The sequence below is a fragment of the Gavialis gangeticus genome, unplaced genomic scaffold (genome assembly GCF_001723915.1).
Source record: "Gavialis gangeticus isolate Ggan-Ray unplaced genomic scaffold, GavGan_comp1, whole genome shotgun sequence".
In the NCBI taxonomy this organism is placed as follows: domain Eukaryota; kingdom Metazoa; phylum Chordata; order Crocodylia; family Gavialidae; genus Gavialis; species Gavialis gangeticus.
In genome coordinates this window covers 26,191,217-26,203,755 of record NW_017729025.1, presented here as the reverse complement: position 1 = coordinate 26,203,755, position 12,539 = coordinate 26,191,217, and the positions used below count along the sequence as shown (strand labels likewise).

The 12,539-nt window shown below is 38.5% G+C and overlaps 1 protein-coding gene across 2 annotated transcripts in view; it reads left to right on the top strand.

Annotated features, from left to right (window-relative positions):
- PPP2R5C (protein phosphatase 2 regulatory subunit B'gamma) overlaps nucleotides 1-9,734 on the top strand; it is a 189,714-nt gene extending 179,980 nt beyond the window's left edge. For both annotated transcript variants that reach the window (XM_019518554.1, XM_019518555.1), the window contains one exon: nucleotides 6,777-9,734. In XM_019518554.1, coding sequence (XP_019374099.1) covers nucleotides 6,777-6,908 — 132 coding nt within the window. In that variant the 3' untranslated portion in view covers nucleotides 6,909-9,734. The remainder of the gene's footprint in view (nucleotides 1-6,776) is intronic.
- Nucleotides 9,735-12,539: the final 2,805 nt, after the last annotated feature.

Below are 12,539 nucleotides of genomic sequence, written 5' to 3'. Positions count from 1 at the left end.
GAGCCATGGAGGCTTATATGCTCTCCTGCCCCCTTTGACCCTCCTGGGGATTACCTTCCTCTGGGCTTGGAGGATCGTCTCCTTAAGGAGCGACCACTCCCCTTGGACACCCGGCTCCCCTCCCCTCTGAGTCTTCAGCGCTTCTCCAACTATCCTCCTTAGCTCGTTGAAGTTCGCCCTCCTAAAATCTAGGGCCACCACCTGACTGCTTGCCTTTGCTACCTTGCGCTGAATGGTGAATTCTAGCAGGCAGTGGTCACTGTCGCCCAGGGGGTCAAGCACCCGCAGCCCCCTCACCAGGTCATCGCCCGTGGCCAACACCAAGTCCAACAAGGCATCCCCCCTGGTGGGGGGTCCCTTATATTCAAGGGATTTAAATAACAGTGTAAATGGGACATTTAACACAACCTGAACAATGCAGCTGTTGAAGTGCCTCAGGAACATATTGTTGCTTGGAAAAAAGAGAAGGAAATTTGTAACATTTTTTTTCTACTTGACATTTGTTGTTTTTACTTAGGATCTATTTCCAGAGGTTCTATATTTGAACTGGATTTCTACCATTCAGGACAAAAAGTGGGTAGAATTACTTTGGGATTCATAATTTTTCATCATGGAAAAACACCTGGGTAAAGAAATTGTGCAGTAATTAGCTTAATTGAGGATGTCTGTATCACATTATGGGGAGACTCTCAAGTGGCTAATACAATACTTAGAAATAAGAGCCCAGATAGTTTTCCACCTACTAGACACTAAGGCTACAGCTGCTTGGCCAAAAAATACATATCAAGCCTCTGGAGGGAGATCCTAGGGAGACGCATACATTTCCTGTTCCCTCAGTGGGGAACCATATGCGCCTCCAGACAGAGGCCTAGCAAGTCCCTGCAGTGTCCTGGGCAGAGCATGTTGACCACTGGAGAGTTGAGTTGGGGGATGGAGGTCTTACCTGCCCCAGCTCTCTGCACTCTGTGCCTGCTGCTATAGTACCTTGGGCACAGGTTACTAGAGCTGAGGAGCAAGCTTGCTGCATGCTGGCTGCGTCAGGGGCTACCAAATATAGCATTTTCCCCCTTTCCCAATCGTCTGTGCTGTGCAGGCACAGCCCCACACCACCCAGACATAGATGCCAGGCAGCCCAACACCCTGTATATGAGGGGAGTAGAGAGGGCTACCCCCTTGGTATTTTAGTCATGGGAGGTGCAGCTCTGTTCCTTGTCCTCCATAGATATGATACTGAGCTACAGGAACCTGATGTGTGGCAAGTCTGCCTGTGAACTGCAGCAGCCCTGTGGTGCAGGCTCCCTGGGGGCTGCCCCTGGTGCCCTGTTCATGCCCAGACAGTATATCTAGGTGGGGTGCAGATTAAATCATTGGCTCCTGTGGCACAAATCCTGAGGGGGATACTATTCTGCATCCCCCTTCCCCCCAGTTGCTATGGGCACAGGACTGCCAGGCTTCTGTGGCTGGGTGTTGTGGGACTACATCTGCATAGCAGATGCCTGAATCTTAATATTGTGTAGCACCCCTAAAAGGATCTTGCAGTCCCCCAGGGTGCTGCAGCAACCAGCTTGTGAATCAGTAACTAAGCACTGTGGGGAAACTTGCCCTGAAGCAGCCAGTAGGAAAAGCTATTAAGCACAATAGAAAGTGTGACCGTTTGCTCCTCAGGCATATATGTGACTTAGGGCTGCATGTTATATTCCTCCATCGTCTTGGGATCCTATTCTGACCTGAGGAGATGCTTACCAGAAGAGGGAAAGGACCCACCTACTATTGCTCAATAGGATGGTGATTATTGTACTTGCTTAGGAAGTGGGATACCTGGATTCTAGGCCCATTCAGCCTGAGAAGGTATGAACCCTTACATCCCTCTAACCAGAATGGTGTCCTAGCTTTCTAGGCTATGGGTTAGGCCAGGGGTGGGCAATTATTTTGGGTGGAGAGCCACTTACTGAGTTTTGGTAAGCCATTGAGGGCAGCACGACTGACAGCCAGCGGCAGATTAATATTAATTTTCTAAATTCTTTAGGGGCCCTGGGGACTGGATAGAATGGCCTGGTGGGCTGCATCTGACCCACGGGCCGCATTTTGCCCACCCCTGGGTTAGGCAGAGTAAAGGGTCTCTTCCAGTCCTGTTGTTTTTAGTGCTGTTTATGCATTTTGCCGTAAAAAATCTAGCATTGGGAGCAAGGAGCAGAAAGAACCCAGGGGACTCTCTTCCTTGCTTAGCTGTGCGTGTAGAATCCTTTTATTTGCTCTTCTTCTTGCCTACTCGATTTTGCATTTATAACCACATAATAGCCCAGATTAAATGGAAGGGATGGATGCCCTTGGTCCTGCCTAGTAGTTAGGGTATTTCTGATGTATGAGATGGGAGAGGGGAAATGGAGGTTCAAATAACAATGTGGAGGTGAAGCTAGAACCCAGGGCCTCCCGTTCCCTGGGATAGGGCATAAGCAGTAGGCCACAGGTCCAAAGATGGAGCAGTCCTCAACTCGCATAGTCTTTTTTTAAGAGTCAGCCTCTTTTCTTTTCTTTTCTTTTTTTTTTGACTTGGGCATTTAAGGTCAAAGGGCATTAGCAAGGTAAATGAAGTAACAGTTTTCCAGGGGTGGAAGACAAATAGGATCACACTTTTAGCGACTGAGGCACCTAAAAACCCCCTAAAGGCCAGTTAGCACAGAGCCGGTTAGCCATTCTAGTCTCAACTCAAGCAGAAGATAGGGCATGGTGTCACCTTAGATATCAGCTGGTTGAGAGAGTCCAAATCCTATCCGGCTTCTAAGACCTCTAAACAGGCAGAAGATAGGGCAGGATGGCACCTTAGACACTAGCTGGTTCAGAGGCATGAGTTTTGTAGGCGCTTCATCATATATGTACTTTATCTATTGTAGATATATGATGAAGCGCCTACAAAACTCATGCCTCTGAACCAGCTGGTGTCTAAGGTGCCATCCTGCCCTGTCTTCTACCTGTTTAGAGGTCTTAGAAGCTGGATAGGATTTGGACTTCCATTAGTTTCTCAGTAGACACCTCTGGTGTACTTAAACTTGCACAGAGGAACTTTTCAAAATATTCATTAGTGAAGAGGCTTATTTAAAAAAAAAAGAAAGAAAAGAAAAGAAAAGGAAGTGGAATTATCTTTGGAAACTAGTTACAAGACAAGGAAGCTCTAGAAGAGGAAAAATGTGATATGTCAATATGATTTGCAGAGATGCATTAAGCCAATATTTTATTAATTGTGAGAAAAGGAAAGTAAGGCAAATGAGAGCACAAAAGGTTAATTTTAATAATATGAAGCTTTTTCTTTTTTCGCTTCAAATGCTAGAGGTTAGAATAGCATTTGGTTTATTTCAAAGGTCCCTTAGCTTAAGTGTTAAAGCAAATAAGTATGGAAAATCATGATTTGTGCAGAAATAAATTGCCTCAATTGCTCATTAAAATGTTATGCAACTGTAGAGGTCTGTCATCCACAGCACAATTCTTCCAACACCATGTTCTCCTACTGGCTGTTTTGTCCTATAGTTATTAGAAGTCTCTATATTATTTTTGTAAGATTTGCCTATAGTGTTTCTATAGGTGGTCTTATTTCAGTAATATAAGTAGCAAAACTAGCGATTTTTCCTACCATTGTGTTGCTCAAGATCAGATTCTGGACAACTTCATTGACTTCAGCAGAGCTATACAATCTGAAGATCTTGCCCTCATTCTTCTTGCTCTCGATTTTTAATTATCTTCCATCCTACTAGAAAGAAGATGATCCTCATCAAAAATGCTTGTTTTTAGTGGTATCCTGCCCAATGTTTAGCTGCTAACCCAGTCAATTGTAACATTACTTTCTCAATGCATTTATTTTGATGTGATCCTTTTAAGCTTATATTAGCATACCTTTTTCTGTGGATCAGCAACAGTCATAGATATTATAAATTGAAATAACTTTACAAAGCCTAACATCATATTGCATTTGACCTGTTTTGTCTCATAAAAAAGCTCTCCAGTGAGATGCCTTCCAAAACCAAATTTCTTGTTTTACTAAAAATAGGACATTTCTCATTTGAACTAATGCTTATAAAACGTTGAGAACAGGATTAGTTGCATGCCTCCTAAGAGGTGTATTGAAAAACCCTTTGACATATTTGTTTCTATAAAAGAAAGACTTTTTTTATTCAAAATCATCATGGCTTCAGCAGTGGAAGCTACATGACAGTTTAGGTCTGGTTTTCTCTGTTTAATTTTAAACAATAGGCCTGCTGCTGTTCAATACATTTAGCTCAGACTTGCTATTGAGACAGGAAATGTTCCAAGACAACCTCCTGCCGGTATTAAAAAAAAAACCCCTCTCAAAACCGTAGGGATTTTGAACCTCTCCATTTTCTGAACAAAGAGCAGTTACTTGACTTAAGATGTTTTGAGTTGCATCAAACAGCACTTAGGATGTTTATAAAATGACACCATTTCAACTTTCTGGTGTCAGTTTCGACTTTGTGACGCTTGATCCCACACCAACACTTGATCCCAACACCTTGCTGGGGTCGTTTGACCCCAGTACTCTTTCCTTCCGTGGCAGGGGGTCGGACTACATCATCTGCTCAGGTTCCTTCCGACCCTAGAAACTATGAAACTATGAAACCATGCCATGCTAGTGAATGAGTTCGCTGCGTTGTGCATCTCCCTTTAAGAAAGCAGATACGAGTCCAGAAAAACCTGCAGCCAAGACTCCCGAGAAGACTTCAGCCAAGAACCCTTCAAACAGTCCAGCAAAGTCACCTCAAAGAAGTCCTTCCAAATCAATATGATTGCTGTTTACAATATAAATACATTAATGTAGCTATATTTCTCATCTATAATTGATTGAGTACAAAATTCTGGGTTATTTTTGGTGAAAATAAGGCATCAGGCCTTGGTTGTTGTTGTTGTTCTTAAGATGTCTGAGATCAGAGTGTTCCCATTAGGAATATCAGTAATGCAGATATCTAGGTATCCAGCAGCAGGTCAGGGTAGAGGGAATAACAAAGTATTGGACTAAGGGTTTTATTGAAGTGAGTCCAAGAAGTTAAGGATATACATAAATCGTTTAGTTGTGTTCACAGTACATCATTTCTTTATCTGTAGTACCTTGTAGCCTAGGATGCATATTTTATTGAGACAGGCTCTGTACAAACAGACAAGTGTAGTTTGCCTGCCTTAAAAAGCAATGTAATTAAATGCAGTATCCTTCGGGAAGGGGTGGCGGAGGGGAAAAACTTTGGGATGAATTGCAACCCCAGAGCTTTAATAGAAAAAGGGGACATCTACATTAAAAAAAAAAATAAAAACATAACTAGCTGTATTTATTTTTAAAATCCTTAATTTTAGCATGGAAGCTTCTTAGGAAAGCGGTAACAATCTAAATGCATGCTCTTCTACCTGCATGTCTGTTTGGGAGGTGCACAAAAAAAAAAAGTAAGCCAGCATAACTAGTGTTCAAGAGGTTATTTGAGCTGAACAGGTGTCCTTTAAAAATGCGTAATCCTTACGAGACATATAAAGACATATAAATCACAGCATGAAATATATAATAAGGAAGTCTAAGTTGTTATGGAATGAGCAAATAAAAGTATATCAGAAGCAGGAAGCCTGTAAGAGAAATTATAGGTCAATTGGATCATCAAAAAGTAAAGCAAATAATTAAAGATAAAGATATTTCAGAGCAATTCATTTCTTTGCATCAGTTTTCATTTGAATAGATGTTGGGGAGATGCCTATTTACCTTCTGAAAGTTAAGGCAGTATTGCAGACTGAGGTGTCAAAAGAAGTAGTATTAAAACTGATTAGCTTAAAAAGTGAAACAATCTGGAGACCACTCAAAAGTTCATAAGAAGCTCTTAACAATAGAGGTTTGTTTGCAAAAATATACAATCTCAATTAAAATGGCTTGAATGCTAGAGGATTTCATAGTGAAAAGCCTGTAGTTAAGAGGTGCTGGAGGTGATCCAGGCAGTAACAGAGCAGAAGGGTTTATTTCCATTCTTGACAAAATGATTGAAATAATTCAAAACAGAAAATCTAAACATTGGTTCACCTAATTAAAAACATAGTTTACTAATGTATAACATTATTTGACTGTGTTAGTAAAGTAGTATGTGCTAAGAATCACCTTACATTTATTTGGGCTTTCAAACAAAAGTTTGATGAAGTCACTTGCACGTATTTTCAGGAACCATAATAATCTTGGAGCTGGAGACAAAATACTATTGTGCATCAGATTTCCAGTGAAAAATACAGCAAAAGAATGGTCAGTTTTCATTATGAGGAAAATGTTAACAGCAATATGCCACAAGTTCAGTTACAAGGTCTGATGGTAATTTAAATTGATCTGTCCAGCTTACAAAGGATATAAAACTAGAAGAGGTCAGATGACAAAAATTAGAAACATGGAAAAAAAATTTAGGGGGGAAGTGAGACTGCTTACCTTTAGAGGAAGAGATTGATTAAAGGTGTAGAGAATTGTCTATGAATGTCTGTGACTGCTCTAGAGAAGGTAGATCATAGATGGTAAACTCATCTCCCATTAATTTACAGATGCAAATATTGTAGATGGAATTGTTAGCACTCATTTTGATCTTGCCTTTTCACTTGTAAGTTCAAGTCTCTGGGTAGGTTGGAAAAAGGGTAAACTCTTCCAGTGCATTTTTTAAAATCCTTTCCCTATAGTGAATTTATATAAATATGTGAACATATTTTTGGATCTGTATTTGGCAAATAACTCTTTAGCCAACTCTGTTTCATTTTGATTTCAGGCACAGAAAGATCAGAAAAAAGATCGTCCTCTTGTGCGACGCAAGTCAGAATTGCCTCAGGATATCTATACCATGAAAGCCTTGGAATCCCATTGCAGAGCTGATGAGCTAATATCACATGATGGGCATTAGACTATTACAATGAAATATTATTTTGGAGGAAAACTTTTTTCTGGACTCAGTTCTACAGTAGAGAACTTACTTTTTTGTGCCATACCAATCAGTTACACACAAATTCAAAGTTTTCTTCAACCCAGTTCTGTAGGCAATAACTTAATACAGTATGCAGCTCAAGATTAGTAGTTCAAACAATGGTAAATTACCCAATTCCATATGCAGAACATTGGGTTGATTAGTATTAAACGGCCACCTTTTCCTGGTGGTGTTGTCATAATACCAGCTAATTGGTAACCTGGGTGGTTTCTGTACTAGTGCTTGAGAAGAGCACCCTAGAAATTATTTCCACCAAAATAGAAGTCATTTGAATGACTATAGCTGGTACTATGATAACTGTGTGTTTTCAAAAACAAAGTTTATTTCAAATTTAAGTATTATACATTTTTCTAAGACTGAAATTGTTTCCACATTATTATTGTCTTGTAATATACCAGCAGTTTTGAAAATATACAGTTGTTCTTTACTTTCATAGTATAAAACACAACTTACAAAATGGTAACTTTCATGACAATCCTCGATCACGATTGCTTTCTAAGGGTTCTGTATATTTCCTTTACTTAGGATAAAGACATATATCTATATATACCATGTCCAAGTACTTTACATGTATTTAAAGCCATATTTTCCAGTCTTTAGTATATAATACAACACCAGTATTCCGTAAGTGAACTGGTATAAGAACTTGTTTCCTAAAATAAAAATTTATTTACCTTGGCTGGGAATGGATTGAATATAAAATATTTCATACTTTAATTTTCACTTTCTCAATTTAGTAAAATGCTATTTCACTGTTTCTCCCTTATCTGAGCTTTTATAATACTCAGCATTTTTTCTTGGGCTCTAAGAGTTCAATATTCTATGGCAGATATTATGGCATTTAAGTTGCATCAGTTTTATCAGACACCCAAACATTGTTGCCTTTCAATGAAATGCAACACCAGTAGCTTGTATTATAAAATAAAATAGGAAAAAGAGTAGCCCCTTCAGTGATATTCTGCCTCTCTTTAAAAGTGAGTCTAAGAGCTGAGGAAAAAGTGACCATAAGTTTTACCATGAAATTATTTTGTTTCGTTGTAAACAGCACGGATAGTACAAATACACCTCACAAGTAAAATGAAAATGCATCTGAGTTGCTGGTGATCTTCAAATGCTGCTATATATTCCACAAGATTACTCGCATGTAATGAGCTTTTTGTTGTAGATGGAAAAGCACGGGAGAAAAATCTCTTTAAACATATAGTGCTTTGTCTTCAATATTTGATTTCTCTCAGGGTGGCCAGTATTTTGACTTACTTTATCCTGCTTACAAGCTGTTTGAAATGTGTTCTGCTATTCTAAATGGGTGACTAGTTTCTTTTGTCTCGGCAGTATGATATAACTTAATGTTTAATGTCTTGATGCATAAAAAGATAAAAATGTGGCTTCTTTAAAAATAGTTTTCTTTTATTTTTTAAGAAAATATAAGGTCTCCTGTATCCATAAAAAAAAAAAAAAAAAATATTGTGCAAAGCAGACATTCATAGTGACCTTGTGCAGATGTAGTGCCTGCTGTCTGTTGGTTGCATTTAAAATACAATTTCCAATATTTATTACATTGTCTATTGGAAAAAAATTAATTTTAGTGGGTGGAAATTATTGTTTAAAAAAAATGAAATTGAAAACCCACCCCCAGCTTCAAGTGGAATAGTCCACTGTGTGTGAAAACACTTCCTGTTAAACTTGAAAATGAATATGCTTTACCATTATGATAAACTATATTAAAAAAGTTTAAAGATGCCTTCTCCTTTTGAGGGAAAAAGGGTGCTTTTTTAATTGTATAAAGCAATGTCTATGTATTTTGATATACCATTGTTTGAACTTCCATCTTTAGCTGGTAGATTATCAAATATCTTTGATTTTTGGGTGTTGAATATGTTTGTGCAAGAGGTTTCTGAAAAGAAGTACTCTTATTTTACCCTAGGAAAAAAATTGTATATCAATGTTTGATTGACTGTGTAATGCTCAACATATAAGAACATCTTTCACTGTCTGAATTTTATTTCTGTTCTTTATAGAAGATAAACATTCACCAAAAAGGGAAATACCATGGTTTTTTACAAATTTACGTTTGTCAGAAATTCATGTTTAAGTTTTGGGCCATAGAAAATTTGCCTAGACAGTATTCCAAAATTTATCAGCACTAATGCTTTCACATGTTTGTTACCACCATTTATACACTTTGTATAGTCCTGTACTAAACTATTCTAAAACCAATACCGCCAAAATAAAAAGTGAAAAATAAAGTAGAATTTTGGTGACTGTTGTTCTTCATAAAGTTCTGTGTCTGACATCATCTTCCCTGTTCCCAAAAATTACACCTGTACATCAGGAATGTCAAAAGTAATATTCCAAGTGTCTTTTTAGTGTGGCTTTAGTATGGCTTCATTTTAATATTGTACATACATTGTACTTTGTTTTATGGTAATAAGTAATAAAAATGTAGACTTCATATTTTGTACAGAATGGTCCTATGTACAGAATAAAAAAGTTCCTAGAAACAGCAAGAATAGGTAAGTGGCACAATTATTTTTCTTTAGACAATATCTGTATCTTTTTGCTTTAGTGAGATGTTAAGTTCAAATGTACCTGCATCTTTTTTAACATTTTGTAATTCAAATTTTGTTCTGACATCGTTTATGAAGAAGAACTTCATACACCTGACATTTAATATGTTCTTTTATCTAATTTTAAAATTCTAAAAATGGTGTATTATATGGATGAAAATAAAGAACGTGAATTTTACTTGCTTACCATGAAGCTAAATTTAGCAAAGGACTTTTGAATGAGTGTACAGATTATCACAGGTGTAAGAGTTGGTCACAGATTTGAGATGGTAGCATTTAAGTTAAAGATTAAAAATACAATCTAGTATTTACTTTATGACAGTTACAAATAGGCTTATGGATAGGCTTAGAAATATTCAGTAAAATAACTTTTTAATTTTTAGTACAAATATAAAGAACTTCATTACACCAGCAAAAGAACTGTAATATTTCTGCAGTCCCATTAATAGACATTTCATGGCATCTCCCTTTTAAAATGTGAAATGCATATCTCTGAAAGGATTTCCAGCAAAGCAGCAACAAAATGCATTATTTTCAGCAAGATGGAAAAGGACTGTATCAGATAGCAGAGACAGGACATAAAAATATTTTATAAAAACAAACTAGGGTTTTATTCCCATTTACAAACCATAATTTTTTCTATAGCCCCTTTCATCAAAGCATTTTCAGAGCTTTATAAATACTAACAATATCATGTATGGTAATGAAGTGCTAAGGATAAATACACTGTGGGAATAAAAAAAAAAAAAGAATTCAAAGAATGCTTTTGTAGCAACTGAGATAACTGCGCTCCTTATCTTCCTTATAGTACAAAAAGCAGCACAGAATATCAAAGTTGTACTGTTGGGAAGTTCCCCTCCCCCAACATGCATGTAATGGGTGTTAGCATTGTCCTTGGATCCAGTTGCAAATGAGGCTTAATGATGCTACACAGAAAACTGATTCTCAGCAAAATAGGAATGTGTCTTTGTCTTTGTATGAGATTTCCTGCATTTTTAGTAAATACTGGATGGGACCTGATTTGGATCTCATTTTTATGTTCTCAAGACTAGATTCAGTAAAGGACTTGAGTGCCCCAGTTCTATTCACGTCCTGCTTTTAGGTGCCTAAATCCAAGGTTGCAGTTCAAGAAGCCCTTGTTTAGCTGCTGCCTAGACCTGAAGCCATTACACTCACTAGCTTCTCCTTGATCAAGCTTGGGGCACCTGGAGAACTTGAGTTATATGTCTGTGCATGCCCAGGACTGATCCAGCTTCAGTAACTTACATCTGGATCCTATTGGGATCCAGAAACTAAAGATTTCTCTACCCAAGTTCCTTGAGAGACTCAATCTTGGAAGCAACCATCTAACAGTTATGGGATCAGACTTCTTAAATGTGGTTGTGGCCACTTACTTAGAAATGCAGGTGTGGTGCTGTCTTTCTCTTGTATAAATAACCTAGTGAGTAGTGCAGTTTCTCAGGGAACTGTGGGTTTGAACCCCCTCCAGCTAAGAAGACCCAAGTTTTCAGCTTTTTGGCCAAGAGCTCTATCAGTAGTCAGCTACGTAAAAACAAACACCATGATTATTGTTGGTTTGAAAGAGCATGACAGCTTAGTTCCTTGCAAGAATAGTTATGGGAACCTACTCTCAGGAGTGAATTCTAGGCTATGAATTCTTAGTGTATAGAGGTGCCTACCTGCAGCCTAACCTCTGAAAGGGGTGAACTTTCAGACATGCCCTTGTGCTCAGTATCTTTCCTTGCATACCTCCAGGCAGTTACCTGCTTGTTGTTCTGGCACTTTGGACTGCATTCAGGACTGAATTCTCCCCGTACACTATGTAGGTAGGGAACATAGAAACAGATTCGACTTGGTGTCAGTTTCCGAAACCAGACACCGAAAACTTTGGTGTTACAGCATCTCAGTTCTTTACTAGGTCTGGTCACTAGTGAACAACTGAGGCCAACCAGTCGCAAGTCTGTCTCTAGTTTCTCTTGAATGTTGAGTTAGCTGGGGGGTTGATAACAAGGGCTACCAATTAACTCCAGGGTAAATGCTGAGGATAGTTGAATATCATGGATATATGCATGAGTTTGCACATGCACAGCTTGATGGGGTACATGCTTATTTTTCATGTTAGGTGGTGAGTCCCTGCGGTCTGTTTTCACTGTAAGTCAAAGTAATACTTTGAATATTTAATCTATCTGTGGTAGGGTCTTGCTGCTACAGAATCAGTGTAGGGAAAGTAGAGTGCATCTTGCTTTATTCGGGTGAATCTGATATCTTTTATTAGACCAACTTAAATAGTTGGGGGGAAAAATTCTCATCCAATGTATTTTTTTTCCAAGTATATCTGTATCTCTCATCTCATGCATCAAATGCCCTGATGGAAAATAGGTAGGAGACCAAACAACAACTGCGCACCAGAATAAATGCACACTGGAAATCTGTCAAAGACAAGAATACCCAATTACCTATGGGGGCACGTTTCTCACAAGAAAACCACTCTCTCCAATCTCTTGGTTCTAATTCTCAAAGGGAACTTAAAAAACACTTCTCAGAGACAAGCTTATGAACTTCACTTCATCAACCTTCTGGATACAAAAAATCATGGACTAAATATAGATATTGGATTGACACATTATAACCTGCCTGACATCTGACTCCCCAAGTACCTCCCCACTATTCCACTGCTACATTCACCCCCTTTTCTCTCTCCCCACACCCAGGCTGTCTCACCCACTGACTCCTTAGTTTGCATCTTTGCTGACTGCCTGTCTTGCATGCATACTAGCCCAGCCTCTGGCTTTTTTACTACTCATTCCATCCAGGAAGAGCACATGTCAACTGCAGAGGCTTCCTTAGCCGACTAAGGGTTTTTAAACCCGAAAGCTTGCTAAAAAATCCTTTTCCAACTATTTAAGTTGGTCTAATAAAAGATACCAGATTCACCCGAAGAACCTTGTCTGCCAATGTCCTTTGACCAACATGGCTACAACCT